At 40.9% G+C, this 15,090-nt stretch overlaps 1 protein-coding gene across 1 annotated transcript in view; it reads right to left on the reverse strand.

Moving 5' to 3' along the window:
* ARL5A (ADP ribosylation factor like GTPase 5A) overlaps window positions 1-15,090 on the reverse strand; it is a 413,163-nt gene that overhangs the window by 136,156 nt on the left and 261,917 nt on the right. Inside the window, exon 4 of the mRNA XM_044074900.1 lies at window positions 81-164. Within this exon, the coding sequence (XP_043930835.1) occupies window positions 81-164 (84 nt within the window). The remainder of the gene's footprint in view (window positions 1-80; window positions 165-15,090) is intronic.

The following is a 15,090-nucleotide window of genomic DNA, read 5'->3' on the forward strand; positions in this document are numbered from 1 at the left end:
GGAGTAAAAACAATTCCGTGTGTGAGAGTGCACTTGTGCTCACATGTACAAAAATTATTAATAAAACCAAAACAACTCACCTCATGTGCCAACATTTTACATAACTCTTCTCTTGTTACAGATATTCGCTCTCTGTCCATGCTGTCCACCACTACTATTACAAACTGTAGAATGAACAAAGTTAAAAATGAACATGCGCAAAAGGATTATCGAACAGCTGAGTGCATTTCAAATCTACATGCATTTATAAAGTACAGTTGTGTACACTTACCATAAATGTAGATGTTCGAGTGTATTCACTGTTGCAGTCATTACATTTGGGTAATCTGCTGGCAGGTTGCCCTCAGTCGGCCTGATTAACAAAGTCTTGGGTTCTGCGTCGGTTGCTGTCCCTTCTTCCATGACGTCAGGGGTATAAAACATGCAAATTACATCAGTTTTTCTTGCTCCAGATGTCAGGTGCCCCCCAAATGGGGAGCAAATAAAATTAAAAACACAAACATATACCTCCAACCAAAAGCAAATACACCAAAAAGGCTTTTAATCATAGTAAAATAAAGCAGAGGTATAGCCAGAGAATATTAGGGGGCTGGAGGGAGGGTATCCAGGACTGCAACAGTGAACACACTCGAACATCTACATTATAAGTGTACACAACTGTACTATGTTCTTCGTGTTTCACTGTTGCAGTCATTACATTTGGGTAGATTCCAAAAGCTATGGTTAGGAGGAGGAGTTTATACAGCATTAGGACCAGCTATAAGGCCCTGCAAGACAGCAGTGGCAAAGCCAGCTCTGGATTTAGAGAAAATTGGTAAATGATAATGCTTGATGAAAGTATGTACAGAACTCCAGGTAGCAGCTTCTACAATATCCCTGGTAGGAACACCACTGAGAAAGGCTGCAGAAGTAGATGCAGCCCTGGTGGAGTGAGATCTGATCCCCTGGGGGATAGGTTTTCCATGGTGCTTAAAGCAGAAATGAATGCAATGGCTTATCCATTTAGAAATGGTTTGTTTTGAAATAGCCTTCCCCTCTGCTCCTGCAGGAAAAGCTACCAGCAATTGTTCAGATGTTTTTCGAGATTTAATCCTGTCCAAGTACAATCTAAGTTGTCTGTGCACATCCAAGGAATGCAGAATCCATTCTTTGTGGATTGAGAAAGAAGGTTGGCAAATGAATGGACTGATTAAGAGCCACACTGAAACCACCTTGGGCACGAAGGATGGATTAGTCCTCAGAGATACCCTGTCCGCATGAAAGATGATGAAAGGCTCCACTGCCATAAGGGCCTGTAATTCAGATATCCTTCTAGCTGAAGGGATTGCTAAAAGGAAGGCTGTTTTCCAAGAATGAAATTTTAAGTCTGCAGTAGCAGCTGGCTCGAAAGGAGGCAGAGTGAGCTTCTCCAAAACAAAGTTAAGGACCCAGGCAGGGGTAGGAGCTCTCCTGGGTGGTCTCAGGTTCTTTGCCCCTCTGAGATACTGCTTGAGCAGGGGATGAAAGAAGAGGGTTAGTGTGTTATAGTGAGCTGAAATAGCTGAATCGTGGATTTTAATAGAGGAAAAAGACAGGCCCTTGTGAAGCATCTCAGTTAAGTATTGCAAAATCGGAGGTAAATTGGGCGCTGCTGTGCTCATCTCTAAAGATTGGTTCCAGGCACAGAATCTTTTCCATTTGTCGGCATAAGATTTTCTAATACTAGGCCTTCTCGCCTCCAAGATGACATCCATCACAGGTTTGCTGAGGGATGATAAGGGTGAATACAGGTGATTAGCCAGGCTACAAGGTTCAATGTTGGAAGCAGAGGGTGTAGAATTTGGTTCTCCTGCTGAGACAGCAAGGAAGGGGTCTGAGGCAGGTGCCATGGAGATATTTGCGACACTGCGCAGGAGTGGGTGCCAGTGTTGGCTTGGCCAGTCTGGAACAATCAAAATCATTCTTGGTTTGTCCTGTTTGACTTTCAGAAGAACTTTGGAGAGCAGAGGCAGATTGGGAAAGGTGTAGATGGATAGGTTTTTCCAGCTGAAGGACAGAGCATCCACTTTCCAGGCTTCTTTGTGGGGAGTCCTTGTGCAAAACTTGTCCAACTGGTAGTTCTGGGGGGAGGCAAATAGATCTATGTCTGGGCTCCCCCCATTTGTTTGTCAATATGTTGAAAATCTGTGGTTCCAGTTTCCACTTGTGAGGGTCCATGAGATTTCTGCATAGTCCGTCTGCCAGTGTATTCAATTTTCCTGGCAGGAATTGAGCTTGTAGGTGCTCTTGGTAGTGCAAGGCTGTGTTCCACAATGCCATGGCTAGTCTGCAGAGGGGGTAAGAATTTGTACCCCCCTGCTTATGTACCACATAACCATGGTGTTGTCCATCTTTACCATTCGTTGTCCTGGAAGAATGTAGTCCTTGAAGGCTGTAACAGCATTCTGTACAGCTAACATTTCTTTTTGATTGATATGTAGGTGCATTTGATTTGGGTTCCATTTGCCCTGAATGCACTTCCCTGCCAGATGAGCCCCCCCCATGCATAGTCTGATGCATCTGTAGTTAGGGTTTGGGCGGCAGGGGACAGTGTGAATGGCAATCCCTTGTTTTGGTGGGAGGCCTCTGCCCACCATAGGAATTCCGGGCATAGGCAACATATGACAAGAATCATTGTTTCCAGGCTGTGACAGTGTTGACGCCATAGACTTTTTAAGTACCACTGTAGTTTCCTCATATGCAGTCTTGCATATGGAATTAGAAGAATGCAGGAGGCCATGAACCCCAAGGCTTGCAGTATTTGTCTTGCAGATATAGCAGGGTTTTTGTGGCCATTTGTTTTGAAGCAAGTTACCAAATTAATTTGCTTCTCTGGCGTGAGGAAAGTCATCTGGGCAGTTGCATTCAAGCTTGCACCCAGAAATGTTATCTGTTGGGAGGGTACCAGTTGTGATTTCTTTTTGTTTACGGTGTACCCTAGACAAGTTAGAACCACCAGATGATTTAGAAGTATGCCCTGGTTTTCTGCCTGAATTAGACAACCGTCCAGGTATGGATATATTTGAATATTTCTTTGCCTGCAAAATGCAATAACTGGAGTCAGGCACTTTGTGAATACCCTGGGCGCAGTAGACAAGCCAAAGGGCAGTGCAGAGAACTGATAATACAAGTGGCCTGCTTTGAAGCGTAGGTATCTTCTGCAAGATTCCCTGATTGGGATGTGCAGGTATGCTTCTTTTAAATCTAGAATTGCCAACCAGGCATCTTTGCCTAGCATAGGAAGTAACTGGTGAAGAGTCAGCATCTTGAATTTTGGAATGTCCAGAAAGGTGTTTAGAGAAGACGGGTCCAGAATTGGACGCCATGATTTGTCTTTTCTGGGTACCAGAAAAAGCCTGGAATAGAAACCTTGTCCATATTCATCTTCTGGTACTGGTTGAATAGCCCCCATGTTTAAGAGGGAAAGTATTTGTTTTTGAGCCTCTGCCCACTGATTTGGGGGCAGGTCTGGACACCCATGTGGTGTTGGCAAAGTGTGGAAACGAAATCTGTATCCCTGGGACACTATATTTAAAACTCATTTGTCCTGGGTTATGAGTTCCCAGTTATTTGCATGAAGAGCAATCTTTCCTCCCAAAGGGACGGCTAAAAGGTAAGTGCTTGGTAATTTTAAAAGGGAGTCATTGAGACAGTTTACCATAGTGTCTTGTTATTTCCGGATTTGGAAGTGGAGGCCCCCCATTGCTTAGTTCTGAGAGTCCCCTGGGACTGCTTTTGGTGTGTCCGGGTTTGGCTTGAAAGGATCTGGAAAGAGCTGGAAAAGACCAATTCTTAGTAGGCCAGTGCCTACTAAATCTTGGAGGTTGCACTTGTAAGAAATCTTTTAACAGTTTGCATTGATTTAGCTTTATCTTCCATCTTTTTTAGAACTTCTTCAGCCTCATTTGCCAGACTGTCTTGATTTAAAGGAGCACCCAACAATTTCACTTTAACATGATCAGGCAAAGATTGCTCCTTAAGCCAAGCATGCCTTCTAAGCACAGACCCAGTAACAGCAGCCCTGCAGGAGGCCTCTAAAGAATCAAAACCACATTGCAAAGTATGTTTTCCAACTTGTTCAGAAGAATGCAATAAATCCTGTAAATCTTAATTTTCCACACAGTCAGGAATCAACATCATTTTCTGTTTAAGCAGTCCAATAATATGCTGTTGATAATTTAACATATGAAATTGGCAGTTTAAAGCCCTGATTGCCAAGGTTGCAGAAGTATAAACCTTCTTACCCCATCTATCCAGTGCCCTGGAGTCTCTATTAGAAGGGGTAGGATTTTTAGCAGTAGAAGTCTTAATGCCCTTGGGGCCCCTGAGAAATGGTTTCTGGATCTGCAACAGGATTTTTGAAAAGGAACTTGTGGGATTCAGGAACCCTGTAGTATCTGTCAGGTTTACTAGGAGCCAGAGGCAGGGAATCAGGGGCCATAATGGATTCCAAAAACACATCATTAACAATGTCTAGTACAGGAGGTATAGCCAAGGGCCTATGCTGAGGCTGAAGAAGGAAATTCCTAAGCCTCTTTTTTTGAATCAGAAAATTCCTGCCTTTCCCAGTGGAAATGCTTCTTTAAGGTATGTAAAGTTTCCCCAAAAAAAAATCCTCAGGAGGGGAAGCAGAGGGAATGGAATCCTCTGCATCAGAATCCTCATAAGTAGGTATGGACAAACCCACGTCATTAGAAGAGTCAGAAGAAACAGAAACCTGATCAGAAGATTCATAATCAAGCTCAGCCCTAGGCCTCTTAGAGGGGGGTGGTTGACTACCCCTGATTAGAGTAATTAGATCTTCAGCCATTTTGATCATTTGTTTTTCAGGCATAGGGGCCTGAACATGTGGCCTGGACGTCTGTTTTGTAGACATAGATCGAGATTTAGGCCTTAGTAATGAAGGTGGAGTCGATTTAATATGCAAGTCTGTAGGCCTGAATACACCCTCAGAAGCCAGTGCCTGCACAGCAGCTCCAGACCCATCCAAAGTACAGACTTCCACGGGTTCCATAGGTGAAGCCTCTCGCGGCATTCCGGACTCCAAACAAGGCTTGCGAATCAGAAGTAGCTGGTATCAGGGGCTGCGAAAGCGCCTCACTGAGTACCGGTGAACTGGCGGCTGGCTTAGGAGAAGCATCATCAGTTTTGGACCTCGGCGGTCTGTCTCTGTCTTTATCTTTGTGTTTTTTTTGGAATTCCGGTAGTCGGATGGCTAACCGATGACATTTCTGGATAATTAAACAGAGAATTGAAATATTTAGAGGCAAAAATGTACAGACGACAGATAGTGCACTGATTAAATAAAGCAAAAAACCGACAGCAGGGTACGTCGTGGTCAGGGCCTAGGCAAGGAATACAGTACGAATGAAAATCTTTGTGAGGTATTTGCTTTCCACAAGTCATGCAATTATTAACTTTTACTGGCATCGGCAAGGAGCAAGAAAAAGTTTCCCCAATGGGGTACTTGGCTTTAAGTTGAAGACTTCAGTTCTGAAATTCTAAACCGAAAATTTCAGGAGTCGGCCAACCGGCACTTGCGAACTGCTTCGGGCACCGCACGACAAGAAAGACTGATGTAATGGCATCTGATGCATGTTTTATACCCCTGATGACCTGACGTCATGGAAGAAGGGACAGCAACCGATGCAAGATCCAAGACTTTGTTAATCAGGCCTACTGAGGGCAACCTGCCAGCAGATTACCCAAATGTAATGACTGCAACAGTGAAACACTAAGAACATCTAAACAAACTGAAAGAAAAGAAATGCACAGAAACAAAATGAAGTAGCCATCAAGAAATTCTGAAGTTTGATTTCCAATATGGTAATAAACATAATGTTGTGATCATTAGGAAATGCTGTATGACAAAGAAAAACTTGCTATGTACTACTACCAGCAGGTATAAAAATGTCCTGATCCCATTATACAGGTCTGTGAGAACGGCACATCTTGAATACTGTGCAATAGTGTGTATATAAGTACTTCTACTTAAAAATAGTTGAGCAAAAGAACATTCACTGGACAAAGTGTCCAGATATGCAAAATACAAGGATAGGACATCTTTTTTTTTTATTCAATAAGACAGACTACTCAGAACTCATTTACTGTTCTAGACAATGTTTCAAAAGACTGACTTTGTGGCATTCACCCCGCCATGTTTCATTTGAGTTGCACCACAAAGAAACAAGGAATAATACCTTCTTTGCAGAACGGTCTTCCTTCCACACTAACCAGAACAGCATCTACTACGTGGAATACTCTGCCAGCCATGGTAAGATGTGCTAACAACACATGGTTTATTTGGACCCCAGCCATTCAGGGTACGATCTCCTACAAAAACTTTAGCTGAAATTTTCAGCTTGCTGACCAAGTACGCCGAGCAATGGAAAGAAACCGTGTATCATTACATTTTATATGTATCTATATCTTTATAAATCTCTCTCTCATATGTATATATATATATATATATATATATATATATACACACACACACAGAAATACAGATATATCTATATTAAATATGTACATATAGATATACACACATATAGGTCAACTTCAAAGTATCGAAAAACACCACCAGACCACTTCATCAAGACATCACCAAAACCACTAAACATAGAAAACTGGAACGGAAAAAGTAACCATGGGAAGCGAACCACTTGGCCACCAGGACAAGAAACACTGCAAATAAAACCCACCAAAGTGGGGAGCTGCACCCCCCCCCCCCCCAACTAAATATATCAACTCCAAGATCACACAACAGTGGGGAAAGTGCAAAGTTCACCATGGTGGCCAAGTGGTTCTCTTCAAAGGATTAGTTACAACTGTTCTGGGTGTTCAATTGTTAGGGAACTTGGCAAAGTCTTCTCGATAAAGTGGTCTTCTTCGATGTCATCTTTCGATACTTTCAGGTAGACCCATATATATATATATATATATATATATATATATATATATATATATATATATATATATATATATATATATATATATATACACACATACATCTCTCTATATACACATGCAATCTACATCTCTCTCTCTCTATATATATATATTTATATGTATAAATATATATATATATATGTATATATATATATATATATATCCATATATATATATATATATATATATATATATATATATATATATATATATATATATATATATATACATACACACACACACACATACATACACATCTATATTAATATACAAATATATATGCATACACACATCTCTATAGATATATATATATATATATATATACACACACACACACACATATATGTATAGATACACACGCACAAAATCTCTCCCCCTTTTCCTCTTACTCTTTTCTATGTCACACCAACATGTCTATACTACCCCTTCATCTTCTTTTCTCGTCTCTTCTCTCTCCATCAGCTGGTCCTTAAATTCGTCACACCTTCCTACTTTAATTCCTTCCTCATCCCATTACATACTCTAGCTCAAATTTACATCCTCTATGTATTTGGTAGTGCATGCACGCAATATGTCTGATCATTTGTCAGATAATTAAACCAAATGTTCTCTAAACGCCTTCTATGATGACATATAAAGTCTACCAGTGGTGTTAGTATATGTTAATGTTCTATTAAATCTATTTATGTTACTGCTACTATCTGTATTCCTTACATATCTCATCATATTCTCTCTATATAAATTGCATCACTTTCATTGTTTTGTTAATCACTGTCACTGTGGAGCTTTTCTCCCAGGGCCTCCACTGAAAATGTGTTAGACAAAGCCCAATCGGACACTCCTGGTAAACAAATGGAAATAAATATACAGCTATATTTACATAATACAGATTCATATATACACACACACACACACACACACACACACACACACACACACACACACACACACACACACACACACACACACACACACACACACACACACACACACTTATATATCTACATATTTATATCTAATATAAAGAGAGTGCAATCCCAACAAGGGATGAGTTTCAAAAATAAAAATTAATTACAAACCCAATCTTGGCAAATGTTTCCATGTCACTTATGAAAAGATTTCTTCAGGAAAAATGTAAGTGCCTACTAAGGATGTATTTCTACTTGACTGACCTTATCTTTATTAAAGCTATGACGTTTACCCCCACAGACTTTCTACTTACTACCACTGGCTTCACTTTCTTCCACATACCTTGATCTCTGCACTAGTACAAGTAATACTGATGAAATAATATGGCTTTTAGTAGTGCAAGCTGTACTGACTAAATAATATGGTAAGCCATTCCTCGTGTTACAAATCATTCATAACCTGCATGAACACTAGACTGCGATGAAATATTTCAGTCACCTTGTTTCATTCCTCCCCACTCATTCCACAAAGACACACCCTGCCGTCACAAAATCAGGTAAAAAGCTGCAGGCTTGTAGTTCTTATAAAAATATATTCCTCAGATATATCGGTTTTCTCACAAAATAGCTTCACATCTTCAAGTGTATACATTCCTACTTTCTTGAAGCTCTATCTTATTTTCTCTAGATACCAAGTAGATAGGCATGACTTCAGATATGAACTACATGGGGAACATGAGATCAAAACAAGAGTTACCTGCATACAGAGCCAACACTACAAAGTCGCCATGTCTTCAGTACCTTTGCAGGTTGAATTCATCTCAGCAATGCCCCATTATAGGGTCTATATTATTTCTGATAAATACATCTCCATGGAATGGCTGCTCACTACCCATCAAAGAGCCGTTCAGCGAACGTTACACTCATCGAACTTCTTTCCTAAGGAAAGAAACTACTTGGCCACCACAGCAACCATACAAACTACAAAATTTTACACTTGCGCAGGGCCCACCCTCCCCCTTATATATATATCAATTACAAAATTGAACTACAGTGGGCAAAAGGGCTAATTCATGATGCTGACCACCTAGTTATGTTTCCAGGGAAAAACTTCGATATAGTGATAGTTTGCTGAATGCAGCATTTGATGTAGTCATGTCGGTGACTACAGATTCGATGGAGACGTCTTTCGAGGAAATACAGACCCCCATTAACAATATGGAAGAAAGCCAATACAGTTGCCAAATTCAGCTTATCTGTAACCTCTGCTGAAAAACAAAGACAGCAGCACTGCACACTTTCAAAATGCCATTAATGTGCATTTCAGGTTTACAGCAATTAAATAAAATGAAAAAAAAATCCAATTAACTCTGTACAGCTGTTCTTTGCAAAGGGTAACTAGCATGTCACAAAAACACACACACACAAAAAAAAGTTCTGATGTGAATGAATATTTTAAACTCGGTTAAACCCATATAACTTATTTTAATTTACTGCAAAACTGCCTGCTCCCATGGGAAGGCAGAGAGCAAGGAAGTACTGCCAAGCACAGCTAGCTGAAATTTTGTAAATAAGTATATGTTATTTGTGAATATCAAACTAATTTATACAAGATGCTTGTGCTATAAAATGTTTTAGAACTGTGGGTCTTACAAGATGCTGGTGTTTTAAATGTATTGGAACTGTATGTCATGTGTGTATCAAACTGATTTGTACATTTTATAAAATGCTTGTGTTTGAAATGTATGCACAGTGTGCCTTATTGGAGAGAACAGAAAAGTACATACCCTATTGTAACTGTTTGAACGTATATGTTTTAAGAGAGGAAACTGGAGGGTTAACCTCAGTCCAGCAAATTTTAGAAAAATATCTGAAATTAAATCACTTTACAGGCTAGACCATAAAAGATGCTATCTCACAGGTTTCAAGGCAGTCAGAGACACAGTCTGTACTAGGAAGCTTTCTGCATCATCTTTGGGGTGGACTGGATTACTAGTCTTGAAGTGGGGAGGAATGCAATTGTTTTAGGACTTCCAACACCTGCCAAATATCTGAGCAAAAGTCCTTGTGTGTGTATTTTTACAGGTAGGTGTTATGTCCTGCCCGATTCCAGCAATTGGGGTTTTGCACAGGAACTAGATGTTAGATGACCAGAAATGATGTCATTCTGCAAGCTATCCCAGCAGTAATACTTTAGACATTATTTTGATAAGTCTCTTACTGAGAGAGAGTGCATTCTGTCTTGGGCCTGACAACAACAAGAAGGAACACTCACCACATCATCTGCCTTGCTCTACTAAGTTATTAGGGTATAGTAACTATCTTCGATACAGTCAGGAATACGGTGTAACAGTTTAGATATTGTTTTTTTTGTCTAAGCCTGTCCTGCAATGTTATTTTTGTCCTGGCTAACTCTCAACATGAATGTGAATAACCCAACTATTTATTTACTGTTAATTTTCTCCTGACTATAACCAGGTGCATCTCATGTCTGCCTATGTATTTTTTGGTAATACTATTTATGTACTCTTGTTTTACTTTTATTATTGTATCTGATAACTCGGAGCTTATCTCCCCGGGCCTTCACTGAAAATGGACACGGCTCCAGTTGGACTATCCTGGTCAACAAAGGTAAAATAAATAAATAAAATAAAATTTTATAGGTTTCCTGTGATTTGAACTCCGATGTCACTGTGAATATATATTTAATATGGTCTTGTTCTTTTATTATTTATTATTAAATATACGTGAACCTTTCATTGTGGCTGATCTTTGTAGAGATATTTAGGTTTTGAGAGTACCTGCATATTTATTTGGTGAAGATGTGTGCACCACTGCTAACTGCCTTGCTCTTGGTCAAACTACCATTTGTATTAGTATTAATATTACACAGTAAAATTGGACACCTTTTGTTAAGGGCCTTGAAGTAGCTGGCGAGGGGTTCTTATGGCACTGGTAACTACCTTATAGCTTTGGCAGAAGGGGTCATAGCTAGTAAACCTGTGCCAGCCTTTCACAGGCGTGTGTGTAAAACAAATCTCCAAGAGAATATGTGTGTCAGCTACTTGGGCAGGGACACAAAGCCCTGGTTAGACAGAGAGAGTGTTGGTGGACTTGGCTTGGAAACCTGGCTAAAGTCTCAACTCTACAGCTGTGCCAGTGGGGAGTCTTACTGGGGATCTGGAGAAAGAGGGAGAAACCAGCCTGGACTGACTGTGGTCTCTGTGTGGTCTTAAGGGAAACTGCAGTTGATGCACAGAGCTGCATCTAGAAATACTGCGTGTACCTGTTATCCTCCCCCAACATCCCCCACAGGTGCTAGTGGTGAGGATTGATGCTCCCCGATTACTGGTTCAGTGGTGGGTCGTCACATCCCCAATTAAGGGTTAGCTGGACAGGAGATGAAGAAGCTAGCCGACTTCCTTCCCAGAGTCTAAATGTACAAAACAATCCTCTGCCAGACACTGGTCTTCCTTTGCAGTGCAAAACAGATTCAAACCTCTTGTCTATCACAAGGAGAACAGATACATGTGAACTCAGGTGAACACCTTTCCAGTCCAGAGATCATAGCAGAGGAGACTGCTGTCTTGGTGCAGTCTGGGCATGAGACTATGGATGGGAATAAAGACACTTGTTTTGAACACTGCCAAGTTGAGCTGTGAGGCTGGCACTATGGATTTATCACTTAGGCTTTTGCATATGGTTTGTAGCTCAGTCTGCATAGTCTCCTAGTCCAGCTGTGACTCTTTCTGTTAATGCTGGATGAGCTGAGGATTTTTTTTTGCTGCTGCAGACGGTTTCAATTTTCTGTCAAGGTAACTGTATGTACTAATAGTTGGGCTGGTAGACAGCTAAGGTTATTCTATATATATACTGGTGGGTAGTGGCAATTCACATTGGCTTGTAGAAGGGATTTCAGCACTTGGGACTAGGAGGGGGGGCCTTTGTTTTGGATTCTCAGCTCTTTCTGGCTATAACTGGGAAGACCTCCTCGAGATGCACTCTCATGTTTATGGCATTCTGTTTTGTTGTGGGCCTGATTTTAGTAACAGCAAAGTTATGAGGGTTCTGGGAGGCATCATGGGGGGGGGGGGTGACTTTTTGTTGTTCAAGGTCTGGGTACCTTATTATGATGGAGAAGGATGATTTTTTTCAGGGCAAAGTTACTGTAAGTTAACATTCTGGGAGAATTTGGGGAGACATTTGTATCTTCATATATGGTCCTACCCATTTTGTTGTGTTTTTTATTATGTGGGTATCTGGTGTGTGGGATTTCCTTTTATTTGACATGCAAGCAGTGGGAGGAAAGACGCATACCAGGTCAGAGAGTATAGGGCTGGTCAGGTTAGTCAGGGTAGGAATGACAGGCAGGCAGACATCCAATGTATTTCCTGGAATGTTATGGGTCTTTCAACAGCTACTAAAGCAAATGCAGCATTATTTTTTCCAGACTGGATGCCCATATAATTTCACTTCAAAAAACAAAATTAAAAAAAAAAAAAAAAAAAAAAAGAGAGAGATGTCAGCAGAACACTTTCTGAAAGTGGAAGGAGTCAGCAATCGGTGCTCTCTCAATTTAGGGGAGGTGCCAGGACTTGATGGGTTCACAACAGACTTTAAGGTATTTAAGGTCTGGGTTAGGGCGATTTTATTGAGAGTAAATCAGAAAGCAATTCAAGAAAGCAGGTTCCTAAACACAGTTAGCTGGTAATTATAAGCCTGTACCTTTAAGTACCTTTATCTGCTTTTTTTTTTCAAAAAAATACAGTATTTAAATTGATTTTAACTGTGTGGAAGGAATATTTAGCTGAACTGGAAGTTTTCACTCTGCTCTTCAGTTTGTCCCACCCATCCTCCCTGTTTTTGTTTTGGTGTTAATCTTAGTGGCCTTGCAGCTGCCCGCCCCTCTTGTAAATTTGTGTTTGGATACTCCTTCTGGGCCCATCTCATTTGCTCACTCAACTGAGTGCAGTGAGATCATATTCTGATTTCAGGCACTCCTACTGTGTACAAAGAGAGCATCTGGGAAACAGAAAAAAAAAAAAAAAAAAAAAAATTTAAGCTTGTTTCCTGCCTTTCCTGATAAGTGGTATAGACTATTTGTAGGCTTTTGAGCCCCCAAGCCCTTCTGTGTTGGAGGGAAGCCTTCTAGCTTAGTTTTTTTTCCTATAACTAGCCAGTTTTCTAGTTTCAGCACTCAAATCTGTTTCTTTGATCTCAGCACTTGTTCAGAAAAAAAAAAAAAAAAATGTAATCTGCTTTTACTGTACTTGTGTTTCTACCTACTTTTTTTACTTTTGCATCATCTTAAAAGTACTCAATTGTATTTATTACTGCTTGGTGTAACTCATTCTAAGCCTTCTGGTTTAAACACTTGGGCTTCGGACCAGTTGTTTTGCACTGAGAGGGTTTGTGGTCTGCACTGTAGTGGCAGAACAGGTAGCTTACATCCTTCTAGGTTGGGAACTGCTGATTGAGGGCTCAGTGTCTGTTATTCTAAAAGTGTATTAATTCTGGTTTAAGCACTTAGGCTTTCAGGCCAGTTATTTTACATTAAGAGGGTTCGTGGTCTGCACTCTTGTGGGAGGAGAGGCTGGACTCTGCCCTTCTGAGCTGGGAATTTCTGATTGAAGGCTTATAGTGCATGCATATCTGAACTGCTTCTTACTGAAGTTGGTGCGCCTTGTTTGCTGTGGCATAGACTGGATTCGGGCCTGCTGGATCTAGCTTTGTTTGTGTAACTTGAGCACTAATCCAGGCATTCTCTAAAGTATTCAATTGTATTTATTACTGCTTGGTAGTAACTTGATTAAAGTTTAGCTGTCATTCTAAGTCTTTTGGATTAAGCACTTGGGCTTCAGACCAGTTGTTTTACATTAGGAAGGTTTGTGGCATGCACTGTGGTGGCAAGACAGGTAGCTTTCATCCTTCTAAGTTGGGAACTGCTGATTGAGAGCCCAGTGTCTGTTATTCTTAAAGTGTATTAGTTCTGGTTTAGGCACTTGGGCTTCAGGCCAGTTATTTTACATTAAGAAGGTTTGTGGTCTGCACTCTTGTGGGAGAAGAGGCTGGACTCTGCCCTTCTGAGCTGGAAATTTCTGGTTAAAGGTTTATAGTGCCTGAATATTTGAACTGTATCTTACTGAAATTGGTACACCTTGTTTGCTGTAGCATAGACTAGATCCAGGCCTGCTGAATATAGCTTTGTTTATATGCTTGTTGTTTGTTTGCTTGTTATTTCCCTGGAATGCTAATTCCACCTAATACGCGGCTTCTCAGCGCTTCTGTGGCTCACCAGTGATATATGCATTGCTTACTGTACTTATTTCCTTGTTTCACTTGAAAGAAAGTTACTGTTTGTCGTTTTTGCATTTAAGTTACCTGTAACACATTGCACTTAAGTTACCTGGCACTTGCTCACTAAAGCAATTATATAAGTCAGCACTAAAAATTAAAAGCACTACACCCTCACTCCCCACTGGCCCTGGTTTTCAATTATTAAGGAATTCCCAATATTATTCTAGCATGTCCAAAGGTCAGTTGTCAATCTCCTCTCCGGTCCAGCTGGTGAATCTGGGAATCTTGAGGCAATGTTACAACTGCCTCATGTACACAGACAACCCTCTCCTCCTCCCAACAAATTCCAACACATGTGAGAGATGCAACCATATAGCCAAACTGGAGGCTAAGCTCCCTCAACTCAGTACTGGCATAACCAGTCAGGAGGAGACGGAAACCATACTCACTACAATTCCGGTCTCACATAGACCTACCACGACAGCAAACCAAACACATAATCACACAAAAACATACTCGGAGGCTCTAAATAAAGATCTGCTGAAGCAGCAGAGACCTCCAAAGCAGACACCCAAGCAGCCGCTACCCCAAAACAAAACACGTGCAACACATATCTCACAAAGCCAGTGTGCCAAACAGTCACAGCCCTTAAGACTAAACAACACACCTGATACACTTGTAATAGGTGACTCTATCGTCAGGCACACTGATGTCCCACTCACCAGGCTGAACAAGGAGAGGGTCACGGTGAGCAGCCTGTCGGGTGCTAGGATCCGCCACATAACACAAGCACTCAGGTCACTCCCAAGGCAAGTACAAATATGACTCAGTCATTGTCCATGCTGGTGTGAATGACCTGAGACGTACCTCCCTGGACTACATGAAAAGAGACATAAAGGAGCTCTCTGAGCATGTTGCC

The sequence above is a fragment of the Protopterus annectens genome, chromosome 6.part0 (assembly GCF_019279795.1).
Source record: "Protopterus annectens isolate FY-2018-M chromosome 6.part0, PAN1.0, whole genome shotgun sequence".
In the NCBI taxonomy this organism is placed as follows: Eukaryota; Metazoa; Chordata; order Ceratodontiformes; family Protopteridae; genus Protopterus; species Protopterus annectens.